The sequence below is a fragment of the Phytophthora infestans genome, genomic scaffold (genome assembly GCF_000142945.1).
Source record: "Phytophthora infestans T30-4 supercont1.7 genomic scaffold, whole genome shotgun sequence".
In the NCBI taxonomy this organism is placed as follows: domain Eukaryota; phylum Oomycota; class Peronosporomycetes; order Peronosporales; family Peronosporaceae; genus Phytophthora; species Phytophthora infestans.
The window spans coordinates 2,839,931-2,865,551 of record NW_003303752.1 but is presented as its reverse complement, the minus strand read 5'-3'; the positions used below and the strand labels follow the sequence as shown (position 1 = coordinate 2,865,551).

The following is a 25,621-nucleotide window of genomic DNA, read 5'->3' as shown; positions in this document are numbered from 1 at the left end:
GCTCAGCGGACTCGACGATTGGAGGCGTGGCGGCGTAGCAGACGTCGCCCCTTGAGAAACTGCGGAAGGAGATGCAACATCCGCAGCCGTGGCAAGAAGTATCATCGCCGAGCTAGCTAAAGAGACTGACGCCGAAGCAGGTGGAAGAAGAACCGGTGCCTCAGAACCCGACTCGGCTGTAGTGGGTTGAGGCGGATCCGTTCCACTTGGGAGTGGAGTGCCGAACAGAGACATACTCGGAGACGCGCCTCGGAGATTGGGAGAACCCAACCCGTCGTCCTCTGAGTCGTCATCAGACGCACTCTCGTCATCCGAGCCGAGCTAACCGATTGAAGACCCAGCGAAGATGTGGATACCTTGACGATTCAGCCGAGGTGGAGAACCCTGAGCGTATGCAGGAGGCGCTTGTTCGGCAAGATCGAAGTCTTCTTCAATCGCGTCGTCAACAACCTGGGGGTCCATACCGCACGGAGCGAATACCAAGAAGTCCACGTTCCGAGCGCGGTAGCATGTGTTATACGGGTGAACCGCCGGGTCGGTTAGCCACCAAGCTCGCCAGGGCTCGGCTAGATCCACATCGTGAGCACACTGTACCCAGTCTCTCCCGGATGGAACCCACGAAAGGTTAACAGGAGAGTAATGGGGGACGGACGGATCGAAATAAACCTCAGCATCCACAAAAGGAGCAGGTTCATCGCCGAGCTTCTGGGTGACCGCCGAGTAAAGCTGGTCGTAGACAGCGACAACCAAGGATCGTAGGGTATCACTACGGCGTTTGTGCTCGCGCTTGTACACCAGTCACAGCTCATACACCTCAGCAAGCTGAGCGGGCGTGGCAGTCGGGTTGACGTCAGGATGGAGACCCATCAACACACTTGACTCGACAATCCAATGACGACGCTCATAGAGAGCAACAAAGTAACGGGTCATTTGGCCATCTGTCTTGATGGGCCTCCCCGCCGAGTCCAAAGGACTGTCGCCACGTAGCTTCACCCACATATCTCCAAGAACTTGCATCAAAGTTCAAAGTCGGGTCTGAGAAGCCAAGCACCGCTGAGCTTCCTCCAGCACCGACGGAGAAAAGAAGAAAGGCAGCTCAGGGAGCATCCGCCGGAGACGCTGACAAGGATGAATCGGATCAAAGACATCCATGAAAGCTCGTATGCCGTCAAGAGAACACGGCGTGGGTGGCACACGACTCTTGCCACCTATTAGCTCCAGCTGCACCCCTCCGCTCAGTGTATCCAATAACGTATTCCAACAACGGGCTGAGCCGAAATGCATAAATGGTACCTCCCGGAATTGAGCCATGTGATAAGTCAAGTGACAATCCTTGGAAACAGCTTGCGAGGCCCGGGTCCGTAACGTCGCCAGCGGGAGTGTAAGAGCGCTTGGCAGAGTGACCGAAGCCGGACGTGATGCAGTCGAACTCGGCTGGGAGGGAACCGACGCTACCGGGAGCACACTTGGCGAAGGAGCAGCCGAAAGAGATAGGACAGGAGCCAGATCAGGAATTTACGCAGGCTGCCGATGCTTGTGGTGCCGCTGCTTCTTGTGATGCTTCTTGTGCTTCTTGGACCGCTTCGACCGGTGACCGGTAGGACTCGACGAGGCACGACGCTTGCGACGCTGCTGCTTCCCCATAGCCGACGCAGAGGTAGAAGTCGTCCCGTCACCAGAAGACATCGATGAATGTCGCGAGGAGTGGCGATTACTCGGCGGCAAGGACTCATCACTCATCTCATCGTCAGAGCCGAAGATTGCCGCATGAAGGCTTGTCGCCTTGGCAGAGCGACGAGCATCTTCGGCCGCCGAGTCAGAACTTGGAGGACTAACCGCCGAGTTCTCGGATAAAGAAATGGGATCCAAGAGCGACCCAGCGGCAGGATTCGTCGGGCCGGCGGACGGCGCAGAAGCGTCGTTAGGCCCTAAAACCTCGTCGTCAGACGCGTCAAGGTCCTCAAGTAGCTGAGCAGTCACCGTGCGAGCAGTCGCAGCAGATCTCCGGATGGGACGCCCAGACGGGGACGTCAACACCGCCGAGCTCGCAGGGGGAGACGGTCTGAGGACACTCACAGCCGGAGTCACTAGGTCAGTCGGCGTAGTGGATACGCTCAGATCCCGAGAGGGAGAGACGTGAGAGGATCGTCCAGATGACGTCTGGGAGTGCCCAACGACCGTTGATACGACGCTGAGCGGTACACTTGACTGGGGAAACTCAGCGGAGATTGGCGAAATCGAGCCTGGGGCACAAACACTTGTAGCCGGGACAGGCAGCAAAGCCACGACATCGGAAGAAGATACTGGCAGTGGGCGAGTAGTCGCGACTGACGACGTCGACAGAGGACCAGAAGACGAAGAACCCACCGAAGTCGTCGAATCAATCGCAGGAACGGTGTCGGCGGCCGGTTCGGGCAACTCAAACTCGAATTCAACTTCGCTCGAAGCGTCATCGTCGTCTTCAGAGCGAGCAGAGACGGCGGACTGTGTAGCAGAGCTCAACTGAAGGTGGCGAACCTTCTTCCGCCAAGTCCGACGACGGGATTTTCCAGAGCGGGGCTTTCCCCCATCGGACACGGTAGCTTGAGGAGAACTTAAGCGCAAAACGGCACTGATAGCCTCGTGTCCATCCTCCCCGGGAAGTGGACAAGCGTACGGCTGAGGCGGATGCGGCGCCGATGAACGATGACGAGGACCTGCAGCAGTTGGAGACTTGGGATTGGCATAACGCCGAAGCCGCTGAATCGGTGTCAGGCTCGCCAAAGAAGTACGGTGAAGCTGGGCGAGGGCCGATTCGGGTTGGCTCGTAGCCGCCGCTGAGCTGACCGGAGCCGCAGCCGAGTCTGTCGATGAAGTCGCAGAAGAGGCCTGACTAGCTGGAGGAGCCACACTAGGACCAACAGCGGAACTAGTCACTGGGGTGTCTTGGCGAGGTTGGACGATCAACTCCAACCGCCGAGTTTCACCAGCTGGAATGTGGAGAACTTCAGGGAAGCGAGACTCCAAGACACGACACAGCCGGGCGTTAAGAAGAAGGTCGGACGGATCAAGTCTAGGAACCCTCAACAACATCAGCCATGTGAGGGTTGTGCATCGGAATAATACCATTCCGACGGATGAGCAGCTTCTGCCGCAAGATTACTGCCCGCTGCTCGGCGATCACCGACTGAGTGTGCCGCAAGGGTTGGGTGCCGGTTGAGCTGTACAGCCGCACCGATTCCTGGAGCTGCTCGAAAGGCTTGGACGCAATGCCTTGAAGAGTGACGAACGCCGCATCCCTCTCGGAAATTGATCGGAGAAGGACTGCGATCTCGGCGTCTCGATCCAAGACTTGCTGATGGTGGAGCTGAGCCTGACTCAACGCAGCGTCAACCTTGCCCTGCTCAGCTGCGATAGCCCGAGCAAGTTTCGCTTCACTCAGAGCTACAGCCTTTCGCAGTGAAGCAACGAGATTAGCAGACTGTGTGGCAGCAGCCTCCAATCGGGACACCTGTTGTCGCTCCGATGAGAGCTGAGTGGATAACTCAACATTGCAGAGGGCAAGAGAGTCCAATCGCCGAGTCAATGCGCGGTTCTCTTCTTGAACAGCTTGATTGTCGGCTCAGAGATCGCCAATGATCTGAGGATAATCAAGAGCGGCGTAGTTGCCTTTCAAGATGTCCAACAGCTCCCCCGCGGAAGAAGCCTGCAGGATCGCTCGCCGTTGCACGGGATCGAAAGGCTCCACGGAGCGGGTGAATCCGTAGGCCATGAGCCTCGCCAAGAAGGTCAATTCTTCTCGACGCTCGTACCCCTGCTCGTTAACTCTGGCCATGAGGGAGTCAAGACTCACTGGAGCAGCCGAGCTTGACTGACTGGTGGCGCCCGAAGTGGTGTCGCCCGACAAGCTCGGTGGAGCAGGAGGGCGCGCGCGAGAAGACTCCACCGACTCCGCATCAGACTCATGGGAAGTTGTCAGGTCGACCAACCCAGCTTCAGGCCGGTCGCTGACCCCACGAGTGGCGACGGGTCGAGATATATGCGCAGCTGGCGCGCCTTCACCTCGACGAGGAGTTGGAGGAAAATGGTGGCGCCGCGAGTTGTGCTGGAGTAGCATGCGAGGAGTAAGGAGCTGCCAAGTGAGTGACAGCGGAAGCAACAAATGTACCGAAGAAGGTGGTGGAGAGCCGCGAGACGTCATCAGCCGAGTACGGACCAACGGTGGCAGAACCAAATGAAGGATTAAGACACTCACCAGCTCGGCTCGTATCATAACCGGGGCAGTTGTGGTGTAGAAATGTCCAGCTTCAACCATGCGCCAACCTACTTTAGATCAAGAATCGGCTCGGTCTGATAACCCAGAGCTTAGGAACAAAGGATCACGGTAAGTACTCGGCGATCTGTCCGGATGATGCTATCCGGATAGCCGCTGAGCTCAACGGTCGCCTGAACCCAGCTGAAGGGTCGGTAGAGATCCGAAACGACTACATTTCACTAGATATTTGTAAAAGAAGCATATGATTAAGTGGGGGGGGCGAAAAGGCTCCCAGAAGATAACAGAGCAGAATTTTCCTAGTCCAAGACACGTGTACACTTTTCCGGTAAGTCCCTGCATAGGGCTGGATTATGCCTGCCGTCAATACTTGAAAGGCATAGGTTGGAGGGTATTGACTGGTAGCGCCAATAGATTAGGTCGGTCCGGGTAGGACAAAGTCTCGCTACGCGCGAAAGAAAGTCCCGCATACTCAGCGGGCCGGTACGTCGGATAGCCCGGGTGCCGTAACACTTCTAGCTGAGCTGCCTCTGCGCTCGGTGACCTGTAAAAGCGCTCGCGCGCCGTCGTCCATCCTTTGGTGGAGGGCACAGGGTTGTGAACGAGCTCAGCCGAACCAAACTCGGCGGAGCCTCGGAAGTGATCTGACTTGGTTAGTCGGAACCGAGTGGAAGCGAGCCACTCGTCTGTCCCGGAAGGGCCGGACCGCGAGGGGACCACCCTCTGCGCAGGCTATACAACCGCCGACCTAACTCGGCGAATTGTTGTGGTTTGTGTAAGGAATCCACATCTGACGGTATTTGTGTGTTCTACTACACCACACTAGTGGTACCTACCCTGCGGTACGTACTACGGTATCATCTGCACAACTCTCAAATACTATTCCTCAGATTCACCCGAGTTTGAGCTAGGTTGTACGCTGTGATATCATTAAGAATCAGTACGTAGCTTCGAGCGATATTCTAAGCGCTTTTGATAGAGGCGATGCTCAAGTAGGACAACTGATATCCTACAGACCGAGGCTTTGACGGATCTAGATCTTCGATCACTATCTCCATGTATAATCAGAATGATCAAAATGTTAAATTCAGAGACACTTCAGTATCAATAATGCTCCTCCTTAGATCAAAGAGTTAAAGCTCGCCACTAAAAAAATGAGTTGATTTTTTTTAAACAAAATAGGGCGGAATTAATTTAATCGAAAAGAGCCAGCTACCATCGGTTTTTCTTACGCTTAGCACGGAGAGCAGCCATTCGACCCTTTGCTTCTTGAGAGTCCTTTACTAGTTTCTTCCGCTTTTGAAGGCCTACCCCGTAGCGTCGTCTGACTTTCGATCCTTTGCTTCTTGAGAGTCCTTTATTAGTTTCTTCCGCTTTTGAAGGCCTACCCCGTAGCGTCGTCTGACTTCCCCTTGTACTGATTTAATAAGCGTTTCATGTTCAGGTTTCGTTGCTTTACTAAGAAGATAGTTTCCCGACATCGACTGCATATGTAAGGACACCCTTGCGTTTTGCATGTCTAAGCGCAGACTTAGCTGCTTTCTTCACGTCTGCTACGGAAATACGACCTCCTACATCTGGGACTTGCTCATCGCTATCGTAAATACCAACACCTGTCATAGACTTAATTGCTGAATAGTTGCTTGAGGGGCTCTTAAGGCTGTCGCCAAAGCAGGCACTGCTGCGTCCGCTGCTTTCGACAGTAATCCACTGTCTCTCACAAATTTGTATGCTGACGATAATCCCGATTTGATTTTGCTCCAGATGGATCCACCTTGAGCTGGCTTGTAGCCTTTCTTGATTTCACGTCGGGTAAAATCGAGTCGCACGCCTCGTCCTGCTTTACGTGATTTCATAGCCTTCTCGTATGATATAGGGTGAAGAATAGTAACAGCACCGGATCCTCTTAATTGATCTGCTGTAAGACTTAGCTTACCCGTCTTGAGGGCTTTAGTCAGCCTGACAGCTGGAACATCGCTGGAAATACTTAGTTCTCGATAAATAATTGCTATATACCTTGAAACATAATTATTATAGAATAGTCAAATTGAGATCTTTCATCTTCCTGAATACATCTGGTCGCTTGTATTGTTTTGAGTAAAGCCATAGGAGGCAGAATATTCCACAGTAATCTCCGTATGCTCCTTGATATTGCTTTGGATTGTATTTACCAATTCCAAATTTTGTGGGGGGGCTGCTTCACCCATTGAATCGAAGAATGTATTATTACAAACACAAACCCAGTGTCCTACTTTCATATTACGTTGCGAAGAAGAATAAGTTATGAACCTCTCTTTGGGATAGGTTTAGTTATCTCACTTGACTCAAATATATCATCGATATGAGCACCTATCTTCTCAGCGAGTTCAATTAGATCATGATCCGATGTAATTGATTTAATGAGATGGCCATAATAATTAATTTCTGTATCTATATAGGAGACCATATAGATTCTACGATGAGTGAAACACAACTATCAGACCAATATTTGTACCAAAGCTTGCTGAAAAGCGACCCAGAGATCAAGGTATCGACAGGAAAGCGCGTACCGTTCGTTATCGATCTTAATTTAGGTTCTTACCAGAATGGTGTTATTACGATTGATCACCGACCCAACTCCCACCGGATCGAGGCGTACGTCACGAGATTGATCTCGTGCCCGGCACAAAGTATTGTGTCACGAGGCGATGGCCTCTCCCGCGCGAACAGTGCGAGGTCATTGATGCCTTTTTCGCTGCGAAAGCGAAAGGCAGGCATGGTGCGGGAGTCGAAATCCCCGCACTCGACGCCGACTTTCTGCGTTCGGAAGCCGAGCGGAAAGTGGCGTCTGGTTCACGCTTATAACAAGCTGAACAACGCAACGGTGCCGGCCCAAACACCAATCCCACGAAAGGATGTGTTGTTGAACAACATGGCCGGGAGCGTACTGTACAGTGCGCTGGATTTGGTAGACGGATACTACCAAATCCTGATGCGAGAGAGCGACATTCCGCTCACCGCGGTAAGCACTCCAAGAGGCATGCTTTGGGAGTGGCTCGTCATGCCGCAAGGCTTGTCTAACGCCCCGGCGACGTTCAATCGCCTGGTGACGCAATTGTTCCGCCCTTTGCGTACCTTCGTACAGACGTACTTCGACGACATATTCGTCCATAGCCGTGCCGAAGGAGGCAAGACGGCCATGGAGGTGCATCTAGGACACCTCCGTCGAGTTGTGGACGTAATGCGAGCGAACAAGCTCTACGCCAACATCGACAAGTGCGTTTCCGCGTCACCAGAGATTAAAGTTCCCGGTTGCTTCGTAAGCAACGTGGGCGTTCGGGCTGACCCAGACAAGGTCAAGGTCATAGCAGTATGGCCGACGCCCCCGATCTCAGAAGGATCTTCGAAAGTGGTTGGGCTTGGCCAACTACCTTCACAAGTACAGCGCAGGGTACGCGGGCTTCGCTAAGCCCTTGTCGGGTCTCCTTCAGAAGGACGTCGACTGGCGCTGGGAGCAAGAGCACCAGGATGCTTTTGACAGCATCAAGGCCAGTTCTCATGAGGCCCCTGTTCTGACCCTGCCGGACGAGACGAAGCCGTTTAGCGTCGTCTGCGATGCCTCCGATTACGCCGTCGGATGTGCATTGCTGCAGGCTGACACGGCTGGACATGAACGAGTCATCTCGTTCCAGTCCAGGTATCTCAAAGCCGCCGAACGGAACTACCCTGTCCACGACAAGGAGCTCCTGGCAATGAAATATGCCTTTGTGAAGTTTCGTGTTCACCTTCTGGGCTCCCGGCCCTTCGTGATCTACACAGACCACGCGTCCTTGAGGACGGTGACTAACTCGCCTCACTTCTCCCAAAGGATGGCGAGGTGGCTGTGCTTCTTCGCGGAGTACAACTTCCGCGTCGAATACAAGCCGGGCAAGCTCATCGTGCTTGCGGACACCCTCTCTCGGTGTCCTGACTACGAGTTGGCCCACATCTCACGGATGACAACGGATCTATATGATCGGATACGCATGGCGTATCGGAACGATGAGGCTGTCGCGCCTATCGTCAAGTTCCTCACGGCAGGAATGCGTGCGAAGTCCGACTAGCTCTCGTCGCGACAGCGCACACGGCCCCACCGATATGGGTTGAAGGATGGCCTCCTCTATTACCGGGTGGAGCCCAATGATCCTCCACGGGTGGTCGTACCCAACGACGAGGATCTGAAGTTCGATATCCTCGCGGAGGTGCACGACGCGCCCTCTAGCGGCCACTTGGGCTGCGAGAAGACCTTTCTGTCGGTCTCTCAGTCCTTCTGGTGGATCCACATGTACAAGTGGGTCGCCCGATACGTCAAGACATGTGAAACATGTCAGCGGGTCAAACCCGCAGGCACTCTTCGGCTCCGCTAAGAGCCTACCCGTCCCCGCTGACTGTTAGAAGTCGATGAGTCTTGACTTCATCTTTGGGCTTCCCGCCGACGGACACGGCAACACCGGAATTTAGGTGTTCGTGTGTCGGCTGAGCAAGTTGGTACACCTTGCCCCGGCTCCCGTCACTGTTACGGGCGAACAAGCCGCAAGGTTGTTCGTCGATGGCGTGTTCCGTTATCACGGTCTCCCGGAGACGTGTCTCGGTCCGAGACCCGCGGTTCACGGCTGCGTTTTGGAAAACGCTGTTTCCTTTACTTGGGAGCTCATCTGCAGATGTCCACTGCGGACCATCCACCGAGAGACGGCCAAAACGAGCGCGTCAATCGAGTGCTCGAGGACACTCTGCGCAGTGTGTGCGCGGCGGCACCACTTACGTGGTCGACGCAGCTTCCAATTGCTGAGTTTGCGCTCAACAACGCGGTGCACGCGTCCACGGGGTTCACGCCGTTCTACGTGAACGGCTTCCGTCACCCCAGAGTGCCTCTCACGCTTCGAGGATACACTGACTCCTCTTTTCTAAGCGGGGGAGAGGCTCGGAAAGCCCGTTCCTGCCAGGTCTCGGATGTGAGACCAGTCTCTCTGCGGAAACAAGTGGAATCCTTTATGGATACCAAGCTGAGCGTTGTCAGCAGGGTCCGCGATGCCGTGGCAGCGGCCCATGATAAACAAAAGGAGTACTCCGACAAACATGAAAGTGGAAACTTAAGTGTGTTTAAAGTGGGGGACTTAGTGTTGCTAGACACGAGGAACCTACCTCTTGACACTGTCAGCTCTGTCGGCAGCAGCAAGCTGAAGCACCGCTTCATCGGACCATTTGCAGTCCTGGCCAGACATGGTGCGTCGTACACCATCGACCTGCCAAAGTCAATGACGACGCACCCGACGTTCTATGTTGGACGTCTTAAGCGGTACTTTGACCCGCAGGGGGTTGCTGACTCGCAGACCCCCCTTGACCCAGCTCCTCGAAGCGAGGGCCGGTCACAGACGTCGACGAGAGCGTCGGAGCAGGCACCCAAGCCTCGATAGGAACGGCAAGGCTGCGGTCAAGGCCGTACGCCGGAGGGGCTCCATGCGAACGGACCCCGGCGCCATACGCCGAGTACGCTGAGTACGCCGGGTACGCACCATACGCGTACGTCTGGGAGTGCGTCGAAGGCGGCTCGGGACGTGGCAACAGAGCCTCGATCCGTCGGATCACGCGAAAGGCCTCGTCCAGATCGGACGAAGAGGCCCGGCGATCCACCCGCAGGTGCAGGCTTGCGACCTCTCGCTCCAACAGGTCCAGGCGACCCGCAAGACGAGCGAGCGCGCCCTGATACTTGGTCTGGGCGGAAGCATCACCGCCAGTCCCAAGGCCAAGTGCAATCTCAAGCACGAGGACACGTTGACGGAGGCGGTCAGCCTCAGGGCCCTGTGTCGGACCCGCAGTCGGAGCACTCGGACGAGAGTGGCTTTCGGGAGGCGCCGAGTACTCGTACTCGTACAAGGGCACCTCCGCCCCTGCTTGACCGGAATGGAGAAGTCCACTTCCACGTGGAGCGGATCCTCCAGGAGCAACGGCGTCGCGGTAAGCGACAGCTCCTCGTGAAGTGGACGGGTTATGCCCACTCCGAGAACTCGTGGGAGCCGATTGAACGGCTCCTGATTGACTGCCCGAAGACTGTCGCAATCTGGGAGCAGAAGCGGCGGCAGCTTCATAAGTAGTCCAGGGCCTCTTGCCCGAACGGGGTACGGACGTTGAATACACTCCGTACCCGCGCTCATCGTGAGCGCTGGAAGCCTCACGCTTCAGGATGCCCCTTGGCAACATGTGCTTGCTGACCAAGTGAGTAAACCGAACACGAAGATCACGCTGGTCCAGGATGCGGGACAGCAGCTGATCTTCATGGCGTTCCCGTTAACTCCGTGGGTGAGTACTTAAGAGACTCCACGCATACCCAGAACATGTCCTTACAGGAACCCCAGACGGGACAGCTCTCGGGCATAACCCAGGGGTATCCTCAAAGAGGATAGAGACCACCCCGGGTCTCGGGCTTCTTACGACAAGTCGTGAAGTCCTTAAGGGGATGCGATGTGGCGCGAGAAGCACACACCGAGCAGCCTCCAAGTTGTCAACGAACAAATGGACGATTGTCAGAGGCCGAGGGTGACGGGCTGCGGCGCTTGCTTGTTCGCTTGCTGTAACGGGCCTGGGGTGTCCGTTACTTGCTTACACGTAGTGATGAGGAAGCGTACAAGTCCAGTGATACTGAAACCAAGTACTTAGTCTGAAGGAAAATCAACTCTGTTTTTATTTAGGTCCAGGGCAGCTTGCCCTGACCACTCAAATACACGTCAACTCCTTATTGGTTGATTATGGGTCTGACTCCCCATATTTCAACCAATAAGGTGACGACAGTTCAGCACACGCTACTCGTGTGCTGCTGCACCTACTTTTGTAATGCAAATCTACCTACTTATGTAATGGTGTGAACCACTACAAAGAACCTATAAAACTACCTACATATGTAACTTGGGAGTGCCCATTACATCACCCCCCCCTCTTAAGACAGCAATCCATTAACGGGGGTGCGCTTCGGAGAACAATCGGGAAAAACTGGGAAATGGCGGAGAAGAGAACGCTTGAGAACTTGACGGGCGGGAGCTCCTGCGAAGCCCAGGAGCAGTACAATACAACTTGCGCGGACGAGAACAACATGGCGCAGCAGACGGGGGCGGCGAACCAGGCAGAAAGCGGAACAACGCGGACGGCTCCAGCATCGGCGACGACGCTGAACAGTGGGTGGACCGCTGATATCGCACCTGAGAGCGTGAGTCGACTTGGGGTTCGGCCCGGCGTAATGAACGAGGATATGAAGCCGTGGGCGCTGTACGACTTGTCCGGGGCGGTGACCCCGGACGGGTTGGACACCATGCAGGACCACTTTCGGCGCTTCAGGCGTCTCCGGAACAAAACACTCGACGGCGCGACGTACGAAGCTTTGCAGAGATCATGGTGCGCATTCATCCGACGGTGGAATCGGATGCATGAGGCTGGAGAAAGTGTCGTCGGCTGGCTCGGTGATCGCGAAGCCCTACAAGCCGAGCATTCACTCGGTGATCTGCGCCTGAAAGTCTGCGACGACGCTTGGACCGAAGACCGTTTGTGCTATGTCAACGTACGCGAAGGTTGCAGTTCGTGTGACATCGGGCGACGCCCGACGCAAGCTGAGTGGGATCAGTATATTGTCGAGTATCCGCTCATGCCGACCGAACACGCTTGGATCGAGAAGTATAAGCGCTCACTCTCCGAGTTCACCCAAGCGGCTATATGCGGCGGCTCGCGCCGACAACGCTCACGACGGAGCCCGTCTCCTGCGCATTCGACGTCTCGAAGGGCACGTAGTCGATCGCGTTCTCGATCGCCGCGAGGTCGCTCGCGGCCGCGTTTGACTTGAGGCTGGAGTCGTAGTCGTGGACGACATCAGGAACGTAACGAAGCAAGTTGGCGCGAGGCTCCCACGTATCATCAGCAGGTTGAAACCCGAGCCATCGTACCTTATACTTCCGCGCGGCGGGAGCCGCGTGTTGAGCCGACGACTTGGTCGAGTGACGCACGCGGGGATGATCTTCGTGATCAACAATACGGTCCACAATCCAGCACGTATCTCCATTCGAGTCAACGATGGGCGGAGGACCGTCGCGGTGGAATTCGACGCGACCTGATTGACCAGGACGACGTTGAGCAGGCGCTGAACACTTCTCGGGGCGCACAGGAGGAGGCCGAGCGGGCGGCTGAGAGCTCTCGGAACGCCGAGGCGACGGCGAGTAGTCTGCGACAGTCGAATCGTGAACTCTTGCAGCGACTGCGTAGTCTGGAGGCGCAGGTGTTTGGCGGACCGAGGAGTGGAGCTTTTCCGCGCGAGCGGGGAACTGGGACAGATGGGACGCTGGCTCGACAGGCTCGTCGTGAGGGCCGCTCAACGCATGCTCCTGTCCCGCCTCCGGGATCATCGCGGGAAGATACTTCTTAAGTCGCCCGACGTAAGAACGTCGGGTGTAGTCGTAGCGACGTAGGAATGTCTAGCGTGTAGGCATCACCCATAACTCTGTAGTACTTTGAATGGCCCAATGTAGCGCGGCGCGAGTTTGCTCGCGCCTAGTTTCGTAATAGCAGAGGTACGAATTCCATCCGTTGAAAGTAATACCCGCTCACCAATCTTGAATGCACTTGTGTTCTTGCGGCCACGTTTGTCAGCGTTTTCCTTCTGCTTGTCAACCGCGAGTTGTAGCGCGTCACGGACGAATCGGGTAACCGATTGGCGATGAAGGACAAAGTCGGATACCGCTGCCTTGTCAGCGGGTCGCGCTGGGGGTTCGGCGCGTAGTTAGCCACAGTCGAGTGTGGCTGGGCTGGAGCGATCCGCGTTCGGTGTGTCCAGTCAACTAACGGCGACGACGTGGATTGCGCGGGTGCGAGGATCTTCTTCGACTGTAAACGCGTCACCGCGTTGATGTCTACTGCAGGAATAGCTGAACTCGTAGACGGCAGAACCGTTGACTCACCGGAAACCGGTGGTTGAACCAGTATCGGAACCGGTTGGGCAGGGTTATCACATTCCTAGAGTGAAGCCATCAGTCGCCGTGGGTTAACCCACAGCAAGTTGTGCGGGGGCACGTGGATGACGCGCGTTGCTGACGAAAAACGGAGTCAATCCCGTCGACGCGTGCTCGGCATTGTTGAGTGCAAACTCCACAAGAGGCAGGAAGGAACTCCAGTTCTCGAAGGACGGGGCATAACTGCGCAGAACATCTTCTAGCACGCGGCTGACGCGTTCCGTTTGCCCGTCAGTCTCCGGGTGCGCCGCCGTCGATATGAGGAGTTTGGTGCCCAGGAGGTCGAAGAGTTTCGTCCAGAACGCCGATGTGAATCGGGGATCGCGGTCAGAGACGATTGATTCAGGAAGGCCGTGATGTCGGAAGACAGCGTCGACGAAGAGCACCGCGGTATCGGCCGCGGTGATTGAGTCCGGAACCGGAACGAGATGGCACATCTTGCTAAAGCGATCCACGAAGACCAGAACACCAGTACGACCGTCAGTATCGGGTGGGAGACCGAATATGAAGTCCATTGACACAGAGCGCCACGCCTCTGTTGCCAGAGGGAGAGAACGCAGCGGAGCTTGCGATGACGGAGACGGCTTAACGCGTTGACAAGTTTCGCAGGAGCGGACCCACTTGCGCACCCACTTGTATAGGTGAGGCCAGTAGAAGTCGCGGGATACCGCTGCGAAAGTCTTCTCACGGCCCAAGTGGCCACCCACTGGAGCGTCATGGAATTCGTGTATAATTCTTGCGCGTAGATCGGGGTCGTTGGGGACAACGACGCGAGGAGCATCGAATCGATCGATACTGTACATCAGTAGATCACCGTCAAGTTGGTATCTGTGAATCTGGTCGCGCGTGGAGCGGCTTAGTGTCTTTAGCGTGGCATCACTTGGTGTGCGAAGGTGTTCCAGGATACCGGCATATATCGAGTCATCTCAATACGCGGCAGAGATCTCTTCCCGCAGGGGAAGTATTGGAGATACCGCCGTCATCAGGTTTACACCTGCAGCCACACATGTGGCGCAGTCCAATTCGTCGTCGTCCGCGTCTTCAAGTGACTGACGACCCAAATCTCGGCGTGGATCGTAATCGGGGCGCCGAGATAGGGCATCCGCAAGGATGTTATTCTTGCCTGGCTTGTAGTGAACGACGAAGTTGTACTCGGAGAAGAATGACAGCCATCGTGCCATGCGCTGAGAGAGATGAGGGCTCTTCGTCGCTGTTCGCAGCGACGCGTGATCTGTGTAGATCGCGAATGTCTGCTCACCGAGTAAGTACACTCTGAATTTGATCAGTGCGTAGCGCATCGCAAGGTGTTCCTTGTCGTGAACCGGATAATTCTTCTCAGCGGGCTTCATCTGTCTGGATTGGTAGCTCACGACGCGTTCGCGACCTTCGTCGTCGAACTGCATCAGTGCACAGCCGATGGCGAAGTCGCTCGCGTCGCAAACAACGTGGAATGGCTTTGCATCATCTGGAAGCGCCAGGATTGGGGCCTCCGCCAAGCTTTTCTTCCCTGCATTAAAGGCTGACTGATGTTCGGGAGTCCACGACCACGTGATGTCTTTCTTCAGCAATATAGACAATGGCTGGATCAGACCAGCATAATTTTTCGTGTACTTGTGGAGATAATTTGCGAGGCCAAGCCACTGACGCAATTCAGTCTGATTCTGCGGCGCGGGCCACGCACAAATGGACGAGACCTTCTCAGGATCCGCTCGGACACCATTTTTGCTCACATAACAGCCAAGCACCGGAATCTCCGGGGCACAGAAGATGCACTTCTTCAAGTTCGCGTACAGTTTGTTTTCGCGCATGACTTGGAGCACTTGTCGTAAGTGATTTAAGTGAACTTCTGTGGCGCTGAGATCGCCCTCAGCGCGGCTGTGAACGAAGATGTCATCGAAGTAGCTCGGAGCGAAGTCGCGGAGTGGGCGCAGAACGTGGGAAACCATGCGATTGAACGTGGCTGGTGCGTTTTTCAGGCCCTGCGGCATGACAAGCCACTCCCACAGCATCCCGGTGGGAGTGCTCACCGCTGTGAGCGGGACGTCGCTGAGTCGCATCAAGATCTGATAGAAGCCATCGGTCAGGTCGATGGTGCTGAAAATAACACTGCGGCCCATGGTGTCAAGTACCATATCCTTCCGAGGGATCGGCGTTTGTGCTGGAATGGTGGCGTCGTTTAGCTTGTTAAAAGCGTGAACAATGCGCCAACCACCCGTGGCCTTCTTCACGCAGAACGTCGGACTCGAGTGTGGCGAGGTGCTCTCGCGCACGTGACCCGCTTTGCGGCGGCTCTCGAAGAAGTCGTCAATGGCTTTAATCTGATCGCGTGGGAGGGGCCACTGTCGCGTCACACAGTACTTGGAACCCGGCGTGAGATCAATCTCATGGCGAATGCCTCTGTCAGCAGGGAGCTCAGCTGGAATCTTGTCGGGAAACACATCCGCGAACTCGCGGACGGTGTCGTATACTGGATTGCCCGAGTCGCGGAGTGACTCCCACGACTGGGCAGCGAAGCGCTCTTCGCGCGCCGACTTCGGCTCAGCGTTTTTTGGACGAAGTGGAAGATTGTCGGTAGCGACCGTGTGGATCTCTTCCGCCAAGGCAGACTCGGTGATCAAGCAGACCTGCTCGATGTCTCCTGACTTCAGATCGCGCAGAAAATGCTTCCAGGAAAGACCCGGAAGGCGTGTGATGGAAGAAGCTTCGCGAGGTGGGCTCTCAATGTCAAGTGTGCGTGAGCGAACGACGCCTCCTTCCACGTGTTCCAGGACGTGTATGGACTCATTCACTGCGATATCGGCGGTGGGCTGACCACGTCGCCTAAGGCGGCGTCGCTTGGATTTCTTCTTGCGGCGTCTCGAACCGCTGCTCGAGGCAGAAGACTCGCTATCGCTGGACGAGGGATCACCCCCCTCTAGACACGGAGGGGCACCATCGACCGTGTCGGTAGTGCGCGGGAGCTCTCGATGCTCGACCGCGCCATCGACAGGCGAGAGCCCCTGCTCGATTACCGTCGTAGCCGGTGGGAGTGTCAACTGCTCGACCACCGCTGTGGATGACGGGAGCTCCAACTGCTCGACCGCCGAATCGCGTTGCGGGAACCTCTGCTCAACCGCTAGAGTTCTTTGCGGGAACCCATGCTCAACCGCCTTGTTGTGTTGCGGGAACCCATGCTCGACCGCCGTGTTGCGTGACGGGAACCCATGCTCGACCGCCGTGTTGCGTGACGGGAACTCATGCTCGACCGCCGTGTTGCGTGACGGGAACCCATGCTCGACCGTCGTGTTGCGTGACGAAAATTATGCTCGACCGCCGTGTTGCGTGACGGGAACTCATGCTCGACCGCCTGCTCGGATTGCGGGAGCCCCTGCTCTACCGCCAAAGTGTTAACAACCTCGCTTCGCAGCGAGGGGTTTTCGCGCAACAGCGCTGTGCAAGACATACAGAGAGGGCCATCGCTCGCTCTCTGCTCAACCTGCATTGTGGACAACCGGTCCACGACCCTGACATGGGGCCAGTCCTTCTGGGCAACCAGGAGGTGTGTAAACACCTCACTCACATCGAAGCCAAAGCGGTGTTTAACCGACCGAGCCAACCAGTCAACCTCTGGTTGATATCGTGACAACCACGGGATACCCAAGATGCGGTCGAACGCGTAGTTCATCTCAATCACGAGGAAGTCGTCGTTGCTGCGGAAGCCGTCGAATGTGTACGGCAACGTGATCTCGCGCCGCGCAACGCGGCGTGGCTTTCCGTCAGCAAGTTTGACGACGACCTGACCTCGACCATTACGGACTGCGATCTCTCTTGGAAGCATCGATAAGCACGATTCACGAAAGAAGTTATTCGACGCTCCTGAGTCCAGGAGTGCGCGAAGTGGTCGCCGGGCGCCGTCGACATGAAGACTGACGATGATCAGCCTCGAGTCGCCCAACGTGGTGGTGGCATTAAAGTGTGCGTGGAGCACGGGAGGTCTAGAAGGTTGGGTAGCCACCGGGGGACCCGGACCTCCGTTCCAGCCAGTAGGGCGCCCCGCACCTACTGGCCCTGACCGTTTTTTGACTGAACGGCAGGTGAGACTTCGGCGGTGTGCGCGAATACCGGCGCTGGCGCGCGGCATTCCGCCGCGCGATGACCGATCTTCCGGCAGCGGAAGCAAGTGAGCGGGCGATTAGGACGGCCGTTGGGCCCACGAGAAGTCGACTGACGGTGACTATTCGACGCGTCAATCGCGTCGATCTCCATGGGCTCGGGGGCTGACTCACGAGCTGCCGTAGACATCGCGCGCGCGTAAGACGCCGCCACTACGTAGTCTTCGCGTAATGCGAGGGCGAATGCTTCCTCGAGAGAGGAAGGTTCCGCTCGGGTCAGGCAGTACCGCGTCATGCCTTCACACATGCCGAATACGAATACATGGACCTGCGATGCTGTGTCAATCGGATTTGTCACGATGCATGACGCGAGGTGGCGAGTCTTTTGGACGTAGTCGCGCATAGTCATTTTACCTTGACGAAGGGCGAAGAACTCGGCACGCACGCGGGACTCGTCTTGAGGGGGCTCGAACGCGAGCCTGAGATCTTTCTCGAGAGACTCCAGAGTGGGGAATGCGTCGTGATCAACGACAAGTTTACCGAGGGCCCATTCCTTGGCCTTCCCGGACAACTGGGACAATAAGAAATTGACCTTTGACCCTTGCGCTTCGATCATTCTCGAAGCAATCGCGATGTCGACCTCGCGAAACCACCGGTTCAGCGGGAGGCGATTCGCTCCTTCACCGGAGTAGGTAGACGTCTCTAGCTTCACGACATCATTTTTCGAGGAACGCGCGGGAGTTGTTGCTCGCCGATTCGCATCGGCTAGCTCGCGCTCCATGAACTCTTGGGCTGCTTGGCGTTGGTGGTCGGACGTCGCTGAGCTCAGCAGCGACGCGATTACAGCCTCACCAGACACCGCCGCGAGGCGGTGAAGGGCTTCCCACTCGACACGAGTGAGATGAGGGAAAGCAGCATGTTCCAGGGTCGGCCCTGGCGTTTCAGTCGTCATGCCTTGGCTCATCGTGAACTTGGTCATGGGAAGGACTACTAAGTGCTACCAGGTGTAACGGGCCTGGGGTGTCCGTTACTTGCTTACACGTAGTGATGAGGAAGCGTACAAGTCCAGTGATACTGAAACCAAGTACTTAGTCTGAAGGAAAATCAACTCTGTTTTTATTTAGGTCCAGGGCAGCTTGCCCTGACCACTCAAATACACGTCAACTCCTTATTGGTTGATTATGGGTCTGACTCCCCATATTTCAACCAATAAGGTGACGACAGTTCAGCACACGCTACTCGTGTGCTGCTGCACCTACTTTTGTAATGCAAATCTACCTACTTATGTAATGGTGTGAACCACTACAAAGAACCTATAAAACTACCTACATATGTAACTTGGGAGAGCCCATTACACTTGCTCACAGCCGCGTCACCAGAGAAACCGATCGCCTCGGAGGCCTCCTGAGTAGCCTCCTTAAATGCCGAGCCTTTGCCGTGAGGCTTAGTGCTCTTGGCTTGCGCCTTACCGGCAGCAGCCTTGGAGCGTGTCTTAGCACCGCTTTTTGCAGTGCCACGGGGCATGGTAAACGTTCGAAGTGGAGACCTAGAAGAAGAGCGCACAGACTGCTGCTCGAGGCTCTAACTGTGAAGTGAGCCTCCGCCGCGCTCGCGCGGCCAAGTCGATGGTTTTCGACTTTGAGAATGAGAGTTTGTGACGAACACCTCTTCACTCTGATCGGTCGGTAAACCGAGCCTAAGTGGGGGAGGATGTAATGAGGTACGTAGCCCTAAGTGTACCCTGGTTACATGAGGTGTGACACGTCACACTTTAGAAGTATGACACGTCATACTTCGGGATATTTGGTACAAGGTACCAAGGCCGTTCAAAGCCAACCATAGGCTGGTGACATTGCATTTCTATAGGTGACTTATAGTTTGTATTAAACCCAAGCTTTAAACTACCTATAAATATACTCAGTTTACATTCTACCTTAATTAGGTCACCTCGCTCTCTTTTGAATAAAGATGGGACCGGTGAACTGCCGTTCACTGAGAGTTTGTATACTCTTGAAAGCTAACTTCTTCTAGCGTAAGGTGCTGTGTGACCCCGTCACACGTTACGACGACAACTCAGTGATCTAAGGCGGTTAGAGGTATCCCCCTTTTTTGTTACAAATATTCATCCCAGACCTCACGAACACCATGTCGATAGAAGATGATAGCGTCGACGACCTGACAGCGACTGGGTAGTCGACGCCGCGGAGGACGACGTATCAGGAGTCGACAGTGATGCTGCTCAAGATGTAGCAAGCGCTGGAGTTAGTGGTGTACACACTGGAGAAGAGGATTGCGGTACTGAAATAGAGGAGGGCGCTGCTGGTGATACTGCTGTGCAAGATCGTCGGTCTATTGGGGGAAAAAAGTGTCGTTGCAGAGCAGTATATCGCTTCTCTCTGCGATAACAGCAGTCTACACGTTGCTACATCAGACCAAGTGGCAAACGCAGACGATTCCCAGCGAGAAGTCGGTGTATTGACGTTGTTCTTCACCTCCACACTGAACGATCGACTACGTAAATGGACGTCGGATGTATTGGTAATTGACGGCCATACTGCTGTTACTGATAGTGAGTTCAACGCCTAAATAGGTCTCGAAATTGCGATGAGTGTTTGGCCAATAAATGGGATGGCTAAGTTTTGGTCGGATCGCCGCTTTCTGGGCCAGTCTGCCTTTATTGAAACAATGACAAAAATGCGATTTCAGCAGATACGTGGAGCACTGTCACTACACCCACCAGAACACCCAATCTTTGACAAGGAAAGAGACCCACTGTGGCGTTGTAGAGGAGTTATGGAACATTTCCAGAAGCACTTTGCAGAGTATGCAGTACCAGTGGGCGCTAACAGTATTGACGAAAGGACTGCTCGAGCTAAGGCCAGGTCACGGGCTAGGATATTTATGCCCTCCAAGCCGGATAAGTATGACGCCCGCTTTTATGCTATCGTGGGATGGTCCTCCCTCTACGTTCACTCGTTGTGGGGTAGCGCCTCGGGCAACACATTGCCATCGACGCCTGCTGAACGGCTTATTTCCTACCCTAAGAACGCCGCTGTACAATACTTTGCGTGTCGACGAGGTGACTATTGAGCCGGAATCTGCTACCGCGCTGTGGATTGCCATGACAGGGCACCAGGCGCGAGCACTGCGCTCTCCCACTGGCCACCGTCTAGTTGTATCAGACAACTTTTATACTCGCCACACTTTTGCACAGGCGTTGTTAAAGTTCACGGACAGTGAAATGCATCTTCTTGGGACCGTTCGTATCAGCTTAGTTGATAAATGGAACAAACCGGCAGTGTCAGCAGCAGTAGCAGCACTTGTCGATGGTGGCTCACGTGGTGGCTGGGAGCTAGTTGCTGCTGTTGATCCGGAGCCTGGCTGGGAGAAAAAGAAGCAGGTTCGTCAAAACCAGCATCGGCGTATTGCTATAGAAAAACGACAACATTCACGCCAACAATTGTACAAGCAGAGCGAGCTGGCTATATCATTTACAAGGATCGGAAAATTCTACACCAATGATCTGCAATCTACGCCGTGGAAGATTACTTTACCCTCGAGCCCACCCGAGGCAACGTTTTGCTGTCACGGTACCTACCCTGCACGTCGCTAGGCAGAAGGTCGAATGCTGTATCGCAAAGTGTTTATGACCCCGACTCCATTTGCTGCCTACAACCTTTGCATGAAGGCGGTCGACAGAGTAGATCAGCTGCGTAGCACCAATTCCATCCGCCGCCATGGAAAGCGTCTAGGGATGACAATGTTTACGGGCTTGATCGATATTGCTATTATCAACTCTCACACGCAGTCCGACCTGCTTGTGTAAAAGTCGTCGAGCTACATGAATTCAAGCGAATGTTGGCCGACTCGAAACCAAAACCGAAAAAGCGCAATAAGCAGAGACATGAGCTGCAGCAAAAAAAAGCATGCTCGCGAGACCATTGATGACGTTGTCGGTATCGACACGTCACTGCACATTACCACTCCGAACTCAACGGAGAACAGCAGCGGAAAACTGCTTTGTTACTTGTGTGGTCTGCGGAATATCAAAAAGAAGGCCAAATACGGGTGCACAAAATGTTAGAGGGGCTTTCATGTCGAGTGCTTTACCGCATTTCATCACCGCGATGTACTCAAAAGCACACCTCATTTACGAACTTCACTTGAGGCGGTGTGCCGAGCGTCCACGGACGAGCCGGTAGCCTTCACGCGCAAACGCAGCAACAGAACGATCACACCAGTTAAGAGTATCAAACTACCGGAAGCGTAAGCACATAGTACATGTACATGAGTAATACCTTACGCCGCTCATCCGGCCAATATTTTATAAGCTTGCTTGAAACAATTGGATGAATAGCGCCTTGAAAGCTTCCGACGCTAAGGTAGAGAAAGTATCGCCCAAGTACTTGGCGGAGCTCTTTGTTACAATGATGCTGATGCACTAGCTTTCTCTGCACGCGACCTGCAGTAAGCCAGAGCTTCTCTTGGCAGCGGTCCCACTCACAAGGTGCAATCCCGCACCAGTCGCACACACTGCTGTTAACGAGTCCCATGAGACCCTTTTTAACACCTTGAACTTTCTGAGCCTTGGTTGCACTAGATTTTAGAAGTACGTAGCTGATACCAGCTATGTATTTTTGATTGGGTGAATAGCTTCAAGTTATTGAATGGCATGATTTGTGTCGATGTTATAAAGGTCCACGTGGACTTCTACCGACAGGGCTGGTAGCTTAAGGGTTAATAATATGTAACCGGTACAATGAAACAAAACGTGTACAAACCAAGCAAATCATCCTTTTTGTTAGTAGTATGGAATCAAGGTATCATTCCTGCTGTGAATGAAGACTTAGCATTATTTACGCAGCAACTCCATCATTTTTTTTTATCCTTTGCCGCGCGTCTCCTTGTTTCATTTTGGATCGTTTAGCTAAGGCAACCTTTTATAAGTACTAGTCGAGCGCCGCCGCTACGCAGTGGTGATATAGGTTTTATTCTAAATGTCTCCCTGCCTCCGCTTCGCTTCGGCGGGAAAATTTTCTAAACCCTCTGAACCCCCGTGCCTAAATCGACTTATTTTATTTAAAAAAAATCTGGGTTTTATTTAAACCAGTCGCTACCAAATGCTAAGTTCCCGGTAAGCCGTGCAATTATTTCTACAAAAAACTGAGCCCCTTGCATCAAACTTATGATGCTCAATAAATATTACTCTATAGATCTTGACAAAGTCTCTTTATTATTTTTGGCTTTCACTGTACCTTCATCTTCCACTTAGAATCACCTGCACTTCAATTAGCACTTCTACAAACGCTACACAATATAGTTAGTTTAGCGTCGTGCTCGATTTCATGGGCCGTTCCTGAAACTTAGCTCGAATCAATGCAGAGGAAAGTGTCCATTTTGCACTAAATCGATGCTTGTGCTGCCTGTTTAAGCTTGTAATTAACGGAAGATTAATCACTACATGCAGTCATTAGACACTCGATTCTGTGCCAGTTAGGATTATAGCATTGACTAATGTGTCGCAAGTCGCATTGCTGTTGTTGGTTCGATTGTCACGACTAAGTTCGGTTTGGTCTTAATTAAGTTCGATTTTTGGTTTTCGCTACTTTGCTCTCAATTCTTATCTTCTGCGCTTTCCTTGACCCGGCGAATGAGGAAGGAGTTGCTGAAGAAGCTTTAAACCTACCCTCGATAATAATTTACGCGAAGAAAAAAAAATGATGTCGTAATGTTCTAAATATTACCACTAGCGTCGATGTGGTTGTCGACCCGTTCAGGTGCATGGAATCCCGTCATTTTCGATCCATAATTCATCGCGTGTTGCCACGTACGACTCGTCAAGAAGCTCCAGGACGCAGACGGTTTTCCTCTACGTGGTAAAAAGTGACGACGTGAATCTCGAGGATTTCTCGTACGATGCTCATGCAGCCATTCAACTGAATGGAGGGCGAATCGCTCGATTCGCAGCAGCTCCAGTTCTGGATGCGGATCTCAGTCTTATTCCTAGTGATCTGGACGATGTCGACCTCATCCGCAGTCAATCATCCGGCTTGTCGTCGAAGTTTCAGCTAGTACGCGACGTTCGAGTGGAGCTTCGTGGGTTGTACCATCCTAGAGCTCAAGACCTTCGTGCTCGTCTCTTTCATGGTAACCGCAATAGCATCATCTTTGACGGCTGTTGTACGCCACGCGATGCCTTTGGTGACCCGATATGCCGGATGTTTTTAATCAACCGAGCTCAACTTGTGTCTGAGCCACGAAATCCAACTAGTGGCGTTGGTTGGGACTACAGCTTTAGCGATTTCAATGGCGTGAAGAACTTGGCTCTTGGTGGCGGTGCTACAGCGTTACAGAGCTCTACAAGCGGCACTTGTGGACCCATGAATGCCATCGTTGGGAAGATTCGAGGCGTGGCTGTATCAACGCAAACAGTGGCGAGAACCTTACCTGCAAACGAAGCGAATGAGTCTTCGTGGTGGGAGTTGCGTTTATTAGACGTTGCCACGGTCGGTATTATACGTATCTGGATAGCAGATAGCGACCCGAGCGTTCCAGTCGATGCTTTCAGGTTGAGAGTGGACTCGAACGATGGAATTTCTGCCGTGACTGGAGATTTCACGTTAATTTTAACTACACACGATACAGAGCTAGAAACGAAGTCTATAGGTCACAACGCAGTGGCGATGATTGCGGACGAGAAAGCTTGTATCACTGCGTCAGGTGTCGGACGCGGAGAGTCGATTTAAGCAAAATTAATGGCTTTAGGAAGCGCCATACCTCGTTTATTGATTACACGGGAGCCCTGGGAGGCCGCGTTGTCACGGAATGGAGCTTTCACGTAGCATATTACGTTCCTAGATAACCCACAAGGAGCTCTAGCGGTTGGCGTTAACGACATCTGTGGTGGGGCAGGAAAATCCGGATCGGTGCCCCACAATGATAGTGATACCGGAAGGGAGAACCGTCTAAGCCTAGCGTCAGTACGTCGGTGCGAGACACGGAACAGCCCATGTTTCCGTTCTGGGTCTGGTTGTTCGACAGCTCGGCTGTAATGGACGTTGAGAGTTTCGCGGATGCCTACAGTACACTCGAGCCATTTTTTCTTATCGCGTCGACGAAAGTCAGGCAAATCGTAGCGTTATCTCAGTAATGCCTCCGCTTGGTACCAAGGCGCAATACGTGCGACTCGTAGCCGAACTGCCCCGTGGAGTTTTGTCGATAGCGGAAGTTGAAGTGTTCACGGAACAGAGTCACGTTTTGTCGCAGTACGCCGGCGGAACCCCCGTTCGAGCGGCGTATCATCCAGGTGGTAAATGTGGGTCCCTTGAAGAGCCTTTCCGCTATACATTTGGTGGTATGCCAAGTGAAGGTGCATGGACTCTGGCGGTTGAGGATACGGCAGTTAATGGGAGCAACCTGACCCCACCAAGACCGAATACCACTGCAGGCGGCATCTCCGACTGTGGTGCTTTTATCACAAACCAAGCAGGAGAAACGGTGTCTTACTTCATGGATTTCCAGGCTCAACTCCACGCTCTACCGCGACATGGGACGGTCTGGACGAGACAGAACGCGACCACCTCGATATCGATGGCAATGGGCTACTGGATTCCATTGAGGCAGACACGTATCTCCGCCGATACTCCCCCAATGGTTATACTGAGCTATCCTCGAATAATTGGGAGCGCGAACTTAAAGAATTCATGCTAAGCTATCAGGAATATGGAGCGGTGCAAAGACTGCGCGACCTTAGTGAGCGTCAGCTGCGTCTTCCGTCTTCGGTATGTAGCGCAGAATGCCTAGCAGCCATTAAGCTCGACCCCTACTACTACGTGGGTCTTGATGGCGACAGAGCGCTGAAGTTACTGAGAGTGGTTGGAGATCGAATAGTCAAGTACGTCCCGGACGCTGGTTTCCGTGGGTTGGATGCGTTCACGTTCTCCGTCGCCGTCACAGGACAGGAATCGCTTGTATTAGGGACGATCCAATTGGCTGTAAAGGAATGCGAGGATCCAGAGTGCCGCATGTCCATATTCCTGCTGCATCGTAAGATGCGGTAATGACGAAGGTGGCGGTAGATGGATGAGGTCGTAAACTTCAAATAATGCCCAGTTGAGCTCGATTAAAGTACGGGTGTTTGTAAGGAACGACTGAGGACTTTTCTATTTCAGTGATAGCATCGCAAGCATTGAAGTAGTAAGAGTTTAGGGGAAGAATCGATTTGAAGTCTGTAAGTAATACCGAGTGACTTTAAAATGTCGGATCGAAAAATTAAT

General features: G+C 53.8%; 1 protein-coding gene across 1 annotated transcript; it reads left to right on the top strand.

The window, feature by feature from the left end:
* Positions 1-24,354: 24,354 nt before the first annotated feature.
* On the top strand, positions 24,355-25,405 carry PITG_05371 (uncharacterized protein; the record flags this gene model as incomplete). The annotated part of the gene is made up of 3 exons (XM_002998980.1): positions 24,355-24,369; positions 24,429-24,842; positions 24,911-25,405. 3 exons carry the CDS (start codon positions 24,355-24,357, stop codon positions 25,403-25,405), a joined length of 924 nt encoding a protein of 307 aa, XP_002999026.1.
* Positions 25,406-25,621: the final 216 nt, after the last annotated feature.